Below are 10944 nucleotides of genomic sequence, written 5' to 3' on the forward strand. Positions count from 1 at the left end.
CCAGCCTAGTCTAGTCCAGCCAAGTCTAGTCTAGTCCAGCCTAGTCTAGTCCAGCATTTTCTGTCCTTAACTGTCTCTGTTCTTCCTCTTCTCTCATTCCTCTCTTCCTCCGACTATCTTCTCTTTCTGTCTCTAACTCAGTCTTTTCTGTTGTCTCCATCAGTGTCCGACTATGAGATTGAGTACATGGAAAAGATGGTCTCTTCTTCATCGGTGAGTATCTATCCACAGTCAGATAGGAAGGTTCCTCTTCGTCTTCTCTTGAGAGCCATGTCTGCCTACGGTGGCCTTTCTCAATAGCAAGGCTATGCTCACCGAGTCTGTACATAGTCAAAGCTTCCCTTAAGTTTGGGTCAGCCACAGTGGACAGGTATTTTACCACAGTGGTCAGGTATTTTACCACAGTGGTCAGGTATTCTGCCACAGTGGTCAGGTATTTTACCACAGTGGTCAGGTATTTTACCACAGTGGTCAGGTATTCTGCCACAGTGGTCAGGTATTTTACCACAGTGGTCAGGTATTTTACCACAGTGGTCAGGTATTTTACCACAGTGGTCAGGTATTTTACCACAGTGGTCAGGTATTTTACCACAGTGGTCAGGTATTTTACCACAGTGGACAGGTATTTTACCACAGTGGTCAGGTGTTTTACCACAGTGGTCAGGTATTTTACCACAGTGGACAGGTATTTTACCACAGTGGTCAGGTGTTTTACCACAGTGGTCAGGTGTTTTACCACAGTGGACAGGTATTCTGCCACAGTGGACAGGTATTTTACCACAGTGGTCAGGTGTTTTACCACAGTGGTCAGGTATTTTACCACAGTGGTCAGGTGTTTTACCACAGTGGTCAGGTATTTTACCACAGTGGTCAGGTATTTTACCACAGTGGTCAGGTGTTCTGCCACAGTGGTCAGGTATTTTACCACAGTGGTCAGATATTTTACCACAGTGGTCAGGTATTTTACCACAGTGGTCAGGTATTTTACCACAGTGGACAGGTATTCTGCCACAGTGGTCAGGTATTTTACCACAGTGGTCAGGTATTTTACCACAGTGGACAGGTATTCTGCCACAGTGGTCAGGTATTTTACCACAGTGGTCAGGTATTCTGCCACTGTGTACTCTCTGTGTAGGGCCAACTAGCATTCTATTTTGCTCTGTTTTTTGTTAATTATTTCCAATGTGTCAAGTAATTGTCTTTTTGTTTTCTCGTGATTTGGTTGGGTCTAATTGTATTAATGTCCTCTCCTACTCTCTCTCTCTCCCCTACTCTATCTCTCACACTCTCACTCACACACACACCTTCTCTGTCTTTCTCACAAACTCCTGCTCTCTCTCACACACTCTCTCTGTCTTTCTCTCACACTCCTGCTCTCTCTCTCACACTCTCTCTGTATTTCTCTCACACTCCTGCTCTCTCTCTCACTCTCTCTGTCTTTCTCTCACACTCCTGCTCTCTCTCTCACACTCTCTCTGTCTTTCTCTCACACTCCTGCTCTCTCTCTCACACTCTCTCTGTCTTTCTCTCACACTCCTGCTCTCTCTCTCACACTCTCTCTGTCTTTCTCTCACACTCCTGCCCTCTCTCACACTCTCTCTGTCTTTCTCTCACACTCCTGCTCTCTCTCTCACACTCTCTCTGTCTTTCTCTCACACTCCTGCTCTCTCTCTCACACTCTCTCTGTCTTTCTCTCACACTCCTGCTCTCTCTCTCACACTCTCTCTGTATTTCTCTCACACTCCTGCTCTCTCTCTCACACTCTCTCTGTATTTCTCTCACACTCCTGCTCTATCTCTCACTCTCTCTGTCTTTCTCTCACACTCCTGCTCTCTCTCTCACACTCTCTCTGTCTTTCTCTCACACTCCTGCTCTCTCTCTCACACTCTCTCTGTCTTTCTCTCACACTCCTGCTCTCTCTCTCACACTCTCTCTGTCTTTCTCTCACACTCCTGCCCTCTCTCACACTCTCTCTGTCTTTCTCTCACACTCCTGCTCTCTCTCTCACACTCTCTCTGTATTTCTCTCACACTCCTGCTCTCTCTCTCACACTCTCTCTGTCTTTCTCTCACACTCCTGCCCTCTCTCACACTCTCTCTGTCTTTCTCTCACACTCCTGCTCTCTCTCTCTCACTCTCTCTGTCTTTCTCTCACACTCCTGCTCTCTCTCTCTCACTCTCTCTGTCTTTCTCTCACACTCCTGCTCTCTCTCTCACACTCTCTCTGTCTTTCTCTCACACTCCTGCCCTCTCTCACACTCTCTCTGTCTTTCTCTCACACTCCTGCTCTTTCTCTCACACTCTCTCTGTATTTCTCTCACACTACTGCTCTCTCTCTCTCACTCTCTCTGTCTTTCTCTCACACTCCTGCCCTCTCTCACACTCTCTCTGTCTTTCTCTCACACTCCTGCTCTCTCTCTCTCACTCTCTCTGTCTTTCTCTCACACTCCTGCTCTCTCTCTCACACTCTCTCTGTCTTTCTCTCACACTCCTGCTCTCTCTCTCTCACTCTCTCTGTCTTTCTCTCACACTCCTGCCCTCTCTCACACTCTCTCTGTCTTTCTCTCACACTCCTGCCCTCTCTCACACTCTCTCTGTCTTTCTCTCACACTCCTGCTCTCTCTCTCTCTCACTCTCTCATTCTTTCTCTCACACTCCTGCCCTCTCTCACACTCTCTCTGTCTTTCTCTCACACTCCTGCTCTCTCTCTCTCACTCTCTCTGTCTTTCTCTCACACTCCTGCTCTCTCTCTCACACTCTCTCTGTCTTTCTCTCACACTCCTGCTCTCTCTCTCACACTCTCTCTGTCTTTCTCTCACACTCCTGCTCTCTCTCTCACACTCTCTCTGTCTTTCTCTCACACTCCTGCTCTCTCTCTCACACTCTCTCTGTCTTTCTCTCACACTCCTGCTCTCTCTCTCCATCCTCTGTCTGTGAAGAAACCTTCTGATCTCTACTTGAAGCTGGACTCTGTGACAGACAGCCTGACCAAGCCTAACCACGGATCAGAACCCAACTCTCCCTGTACAGGGTACAACACACTGAGATACACACACACATATGCACGCGCGCGCACGCACGCACGCACACACACACACACACACACACACACACACACACACACACGCACATGCACGCGCGCGCACGCACGCACGCACGCACACACACTCACACACCCTTTAGTCTCACACAATAATCAACATGAGCACTGCATTTTAAAGTCATTGGTAATTAGTTCTAAATGTCATTCAGATTTAGAAGGGTATGCCGAACAACATTTCACTATCCCGTTCTGGTCTCTATTGTAATGCTTCTACCACACAGAGATGTCTGTTCTCCTCAACATCCCTCCTTCATTTTCTCCCTCTCTCTAGGAGTTTTGAGGAGATAGAGGCCCAGATCACAGCCCAGATGAAGACCCCGGTGCTGGGCTCTCGGCCCGGTCCGGAGTGGTCCGCTGGAGAGAAGGAGAAGACCAGGAAGAAAGAGAGCCAGTCACTCAGCCGGACACATAGCACAGACAGGGATCATGGAGTGGTGAGTCACAATACCGAACTCTCTGGTTGTCAATCAATACATTTGGGGTGGTGGATCAATACACCTGATGAAATGACTGTGTGTTTCTTGTCGTCTTCCATATGCATGTTCTTTGTGTCAGGCTCGTCTCAGAATACAATGTTACGACAAATTTTCTTTCCCAGTTTGCTGTGCCGTGACCTCTCAACTCTGTCCGTGTCATGTGTACAGTAGAGGGCGACAGTGCCAACCCTAAATACTGTATGGCCTACAGTGTAGATGCTACCCCGGTTAAACTTTCAAATCCCTGGCTTAAGTTAACTTCCATAAGATAACTACCATAAACTACCTACCGGCCAGCAAGAAACAACTCATACCTCCGTCTCAGCAACTCAGCCCCTCCCAACCTTCTGCTGACACTGCCCAAAGCTTTGCTGTGCAATGCTGACCCCCTCCTCACCCCCCTCCTCACCCCCCTCCTCACCCGCTCCTCACCCCCTCCTCACCCCCTCCTCACCCCCCTCCTCACCCCCCTCCTCACCCCCTCCTCACCCCCCTCCTCACCCCCCTCCTCACCCCCTCCTCGCCCCCTCCTCACCCCGCTCCTCACCCCCTTCCGCCTCCCTGCTGCCACCCCCTGTACTGTAGCTACCCACCCAGGGCCCTATGGAGGTCCTTGCCCCAGACGCACCCCACTTACCCAGGCTGTCTGAGTGCCCTGACCCCCTGGTGCACCTGGAGGCTGTGGAGCCTCACCTGGCAGAGACCAACCCCACTGCCTTCGCACTCAAACTACAGGTGTGTTGATTAGAGTCAGAGTCCTCCCTCGCGTGTCAACCTGCTTCCTGTTGGACCCTCTCTATCGTATTCATGATTTATCATGATTATTGATTTAGATGATTGATTTATCATAGTTATATTATTGATTTATATTATTGATTTATCATAGTTATATTATTGATTTATATTATTGATTTACATTATTGATTTATATTATTGATTTATATTATTGATTTATCATAGTTATATTATTGATTTATATTATTGATTTATATTATTGATTTATCATAGTTATATTATTGATTTATATTATTGATTTATATTATTGATTTATTATAGTTATATTATTGATTTATATTATTGATTTATCATGGTTATATTATTGATTTATAGTATTGATTTATTATAGTTATATTATTGATTTATATTATTGATTTATATTATTGATTTATATTATTGATTTATTATAGTTATATTATTGATTTATATTATTGATTTATATTATTGATTTATCATGGTTATATTATTGATTTATCATGGTAATACTATTGATTTATATTATTGATTTATCATGGTTATATTATTGATTTATCATGGTAATACTATTGATTTATATTATTGATTTATCATAGTTATATTATTGATTTATATTATTGATTTATTATAGTTATATTATTGATTTATAGTATTGATTTATCATAGTTATATTATTGAATATTATTATATTATTGATTTATCATGGTTATATTATTGATTTATAGTATTGATTTATCATAGTTATATTATTGATTTATATTATTGATTTATTATAGTTATATTATTGATTTATAGTATTGATTTATCATAGTTATATTATTGAATATTATTATATTATTGATTTATCATAGTTATATTATTGATTTATAGTATTGATTTATCATAGTTATATTATTGATTTATTATAGTTATATTATTGATTTATTATAGTTATATTATTGATTTATCATAGTTATATTATTGATTTATTATAGTTATATTATTGATTTATTATAGTTATATTATTGATTTATCATAGTTATATTATTGATTTATTATAGTTATATTATTGATTTATTATAGTTATATTATTGATTTATTATAGTTATATTATTGATTTATCATAGTTATATTATTGATTTATAGTATTGATTTATCATAGTTATATTATTGATTTATTATAGTTATATTATTGATTTATTATAGTTATATTATTGATTTATATTATTGATTTATCATAGTTATATTATTGATTTATTATAGTTATATTATTGATTTATATTATTGATTTATCATAGTTATATTATTGATTTATTATAGTTATATTATTGATTTATATTATTGATTTATCATAGTTATATTATTGATTTATTATAGTTATATTATTGATTTATATTATTGATTTATCATAGTTATATTATTGAATATTATTATATTATTGATTTATTATAGTTATATTATTGATTTATCATAGTTATATTATTGATTTATTATAGTTATATTATTGATTTATATTATTGATTTATTATAGTTATATTATTGATTTATTATAGTTATATTATTGATTTATATTATTGATTTATCATAGTTATATTATTGATTTATTATAGTTATATTATTGATTTATTATAGTTATATTATTGATTTATTATAGTTATATTATTGATTTATATTATTGATTTATCATAGTTATATTATTGATTTATTATAGTTATATTATTGATTTATTATAGTTATATTATTGATTTATTATAGTTATATTATTGATTTATTATAGTTATATTATTGATTTATATTATTGATTTATATTATTGATTTATTATAGTTATATTATTGATTTATATTATTGATTTATTATAGTTATATTATTGATTTATTATAGTTATATTATTGATTTATTATAGTTATATTATTGATTTATATTATTGATTTATTATAGTTATATTATTGATTTATATTATTGATTTATATTATTGATTTATATTATTGATTTATTATAGTTATATTATTGATTTATATTATTGATTTATTATAGTTATATTATTGATTTATATTATTGATTTATCATAGTTATATTATTGATTTATTATAGTTATATTATTGATTTATATTATTGATTTATATTATTGATTTATTATAGTTATATTATTGATTTATTATAGTTATATTATTGATTTATTATAGTTATATTATTGATTTATATTATTGATTTATTATAGTTATATTATTGATTTATTATAGTTATATTATTGATTTATCATAGTTATATTATTGATTTATTATAGTTATATTATTGATTTATTATAGTTATATTATTGATTTATTATAGTTATATTATTGATTTATCATAGTTATATTATTGATTTATTATAGTTATATTATTGATTTATTATAGTTATATTATTGATTTATTATAGTTATATTATTGATTTATCATAGTTATATTATTGATTTATTATAGTTATATTATTGATTTATTATAGTTATATTATTGATTTATATTATTGATTTATTATAGTTATATTATTGATTTATTATAGTTATATTATTGATTTATTATAGTTATATTATTGATTTATATTATTGATTTATCATAGTTATATTATTGATTTATTATAGTTATATTATTGATTTATTATAGTTATATTATTGATTTATATTATTGATTTATTATAGTTATATTATTGATTTATTATAGTTATATTATTGATTTATCATAGTTATATTATTGATTTATAGTATTGATTTATTATAGTTATATTATTGATTTATTATAGTTATATTATTGATTTATTATAGTTATATTATTGATTTATATTATTGATTTATTATAGTTATATTATTGATTTATTATAGTTATATTATTGATTTATCATAGTTATATTATTGATTTATTATAGTTATATTATTGATTTATATTATTGATTTATATTATTGATTTATTATAGTTATATTATTGATTTATATTATTGATTTATTATAGTTATATTATTGATTTATATTATTGATTTATCATAGTTATATTATTGATTTATTATAGTTATATTATTGATTTATTATAGTTATATTATTGATTTATCATAGTTATATTATTGATTTATTATAGTTATATTATTGATTTATATTATTGATTTATTATAGTTATATTATTGATTTATATTATTGATTTATCATAGTTATATTATTGATTTATTATAGTTATATTATTGATTTATATTATTGATTTATTATAGTTATATTATTGATTTATTATAGTTATATTATTGATTTATCATAGTTATATTATTGATTTATTATAGTTATATTATTGATTTATTATAGTTATATTATTGATTTATTATAGTTATATTATTGATTTATTATAGTTATATTATTGATTTATATTATTGATTTATTATAGTTATATTATTGATTTATCATAGTTATATTATTGATTTATTATAGTTATATTATTGATTTATATTATTGATTTATTATAGTTATATTATTGATTTATATTATTGATTTATCATGGTTATATTATTGATTTATCATAGTTATATTATTGATTTATTATAGTTATATTATTGATTTATTATAGTTATATTATTGATTTATTATAGTTATATTATTGATTTATCATAGTTATATTATTGATTTATTATAGTTATATTATTGATTTATATTATTGATTTATTATAGTTATATTATTGATTTATCATAGTTATATTATTGATTTATATTATTGATTTATTATAGTTATATTATTGATTTATCATAGTTATATTATTGATTTATATTATTGATTTATTATAGTTATATTATTGATTTATCATAGTTATATTATTGATTTATTATAGTTATATTATTGATTTATATTATTGATTTATTATAGTTATATTATTGATTTATTATAGTTATATTATTGATTTATTATAGTTATATTATTGATTTATTATAGTTATATTATTGATTTATTATAGTTATATTATTGATTTATATTATTGATTTATTATAGTTATATTATTGATTTATCATAGTTATATTATTGATTTATTATAGTTATATTATTGATTTATCATAGTTATATTATTGATTTATATTATTGATTTATTATAGTTATATTATTGATTTATTATAGTTATATTATTGATTTATTATAGTTATATTATTGATTTATATTATTGATATATCATGGTTATATTATTGATTTATAGTATTGATTTATATTATTGATTTATCATGGTTATATTATTGATTTATAGTATTGATTTATATTATTGATATATCATGGTTATAGTATTGATTTATATTATTGATTTATATTATTGATATATCATGGTTATATTATTGATTTATAGTATTGATTTATTATAGTTATATTATTGATTTATATTATTGATATATCATAGTTATATTATTGATTTATATTATTGATTCATATTATTGATTTATCATGGTTATATTATTGATTTATATTATTGATTCATATTATTGATTTATCATAGTTATATTATTGATTTATTATAGTTATATTATTGATTTATATTATTGATTTACATTATTGATTTATCATAGTTATATTATTGATTTATATTATTGATATATCATGGTTATATTATTGATTTATCATGGTAATACTATTGGTGTTTGAGGATGAGTGTGTGTCCTCACTGTCTCTGCTTCTCTTCATTTTCACCCTGGTGTTTAGTCAGTTTCCTTTACCTTAGCTACTCCATTACTTTCATTGAGCTTCCTTTTATCTACAATATGTTAGCCTGTTAAGTGTTGACTACTGTATGTGTGTGTGACTGTTTGTTGATCTGTGAGTGTGTGTGGGTACTGTAGGTGGGATGTAAGTTGCCTCAACTTCTGGTTCTCTTTATGTCTCCTCCTTCTCCCTCCGGCCACACCCTCCCTTCTCCCACTCCTCCCCCTCCTCCTCCCTCTGGCAACACCCTTCCTCCTCCTCCCTCCGGCCACACCCTTCCTCCTCCTCCCTCCTGCCACACTCTTCCTCCTCCTCCCTCCGGCAACACCCTTCCTCCCCTTCCCTCCGGCCACACCCTTCCTCCCCTTCCCTCCGGCCACACCCTTCCTCCTCCTCCCTCCGGCCACACCCTCCCTTCTCCCACTCCTCCCACTCACCCCCCCCCCCCCACCCCCCGTCCTACCTGCGTCTCAGGAGGAACTGGTTCTAGCTGCTCTGAGGATAGAGGCTCTGCAGGTAGCCAAACACATCTCAGACAGCCCCTCCCTCTCCACTGTCACCCCCCAGGTACTGAGCTGAACCAGCCTGCACCTGTACCTGCTCACCGTGTGTGTGTGTGTGTGTCGATGTATGTGTGACTGTGAGAGCAGCATGAGCGTGTCTCAGCCTGCCCCCCCCCCCCCCTCCCCATTTTAGTCACACCATTGTGTGGCTGTTACTCAACAATAACAATAATTGCTGTTGCCTCTCCCTGTATTTCCCCACGTAACATCTCTAACACGGCTTGTAGCCCCTGACCTGTGACCCCTAACCCCTGAATTCCAATCACCAGCTTTCCTGAATCAATCAGCAGAAAAGAGCGCTGGGCCTTTTCTCTCCTTTGTAATCAAACCCATCCATGCATGTTGCCTGTTGGCCTGATCAGGAAAGGCTTCGATAAACACGAAGGTGACTTGGGATATGGTTGACTTCATCTGGGTCAGTCACCATCTGAAAACTCCACGTTATCCTCATTCCTAGGGTTGCACAATTCCGGTAAAATTTCAAGGTTTTCCAAGAATCCTGTTTGGAGGAATCGGGATTTCCACCTGCTTATTCTAGCTTTATTCCGGGACTCTTCCAACACTGATTTCTGGAAAACTTGGGAATTTTAGTGAAAGCTACTGGAATTTTGCAAAACCTACTCATCAATCTGTAGTCATTCCTCAATCAAATGGGAGTCATTTTTTTATGATGATATACTGTTGTTTTTCTGGTAAATAACAACAACTAACAACAACACTGATGAACACAACAGTGTCACGCCAGATGTGCTGAAAGTGAGGTCTGTTGGGTAGGTTTCCTCAAGTGTCAACACATAACCTCATTTCAGGTTGAATGTCCGCAGAAAGAAGGTTCATTGACGCCTGGTTGAAGGTTTGGAGAAGGTGCGAGATTTCACAACTTGATTTTTAGATGTTTCATCACCCTGAAAGTAATCTACAGTCCACCTCTGGTCTCTTGGACTTCCCACCCCTATGGGAAGTCAGTTCCCGCTCAGCCCAGTCCAAGCTCTTCTCTGTCCTGGCACCACAATGGTGGAACCAGCTTCCCCCTGATGCTAGGACAGCAGAGTCCCTGCCCATCTTCCCCCTGATGCAAGGACAGCAGAGTCCCTGTCCATCTTCCCCCTGATGCTAGGACAGCAGAGTCCCTGTCCATCTTCCCCCTGACGCAAGGACAGCAGAGTCCCTGTCCATCTTCCCCCTGATGCTAGGACACCAGAGTCCCTGTCCATCTTCCCCCTGATGCTAGGACACCAGAGTCCCTTCCCATCTTCCCCCCTGAAGCTAGGACAGCAGAGTCTTCCCGAAAGGACCTGAAACCCTACCTCTGTCTATTCCCATGTCTCTTCCCCACTCCTCTTCCTCCTCTTCCTCCCATCTCGTCTCTGTCTCACGCTGT

The 10944-nt window shown here is 33.9% G+C and overlaps 1 protein-coding gene across 15 annotated transcripts in view; it reads left to right on the top strand.

Moving 5' to 3' along the window:
* LOC110499508 (protein piccolo) overlaps nt 1-10944 on the top strand; it is a 135696-nt gene that overhangs the window by 96033 nt on the left and 28719 nt on the right. For 9 of the 15 annotated variants that reach the window (XR_005038028.1, XM_036956434.1, XM_036956422.1 and 6 more), the window contains 5 exons: nt 164-213; nt 2939-3030; nt 3374-3536; nt 4164-4313; nt 9475-9567. Coding sequence is in view for 14 of the 15 variants with exons in the window: in XM_036956434.1 (XP_036812329.1) it covers nt 164-213; nt 2939-3030; nt 3374-3536; nt 4164-4313; nt 9475-9567 (548 nt within the window). In the remaining variant the exon portion in view is untranslated. Of the gene's footprint in view, nt 1-163; nt 214-2938; nt 3031-3373; nt 3537-3700; nt 4009-4163; nt 4314-9474; nt 9568-10944 lie in introns of those variants that run through there. The other 6 variants (XM_036956431.1, XM_036956432.1, XM_036956433.1 and 3 more) reach the window with 3 other exon arrangements.

Source organism: Oncorhynchus mykiss, chromosome 20 (assembly GCF_013265735.2).
Source record: "Oncorhynchus mykiss isolate Arlee chromosome 20, USDA_OmykA_1.1, whole genome shotgun sequence".
NCBI lineage: Eukaryota > Metazoa > Chordata > Actinopteri > Salmoniformes > Salmonidae > Oncorhynchus > Oncorhynchus mykiss.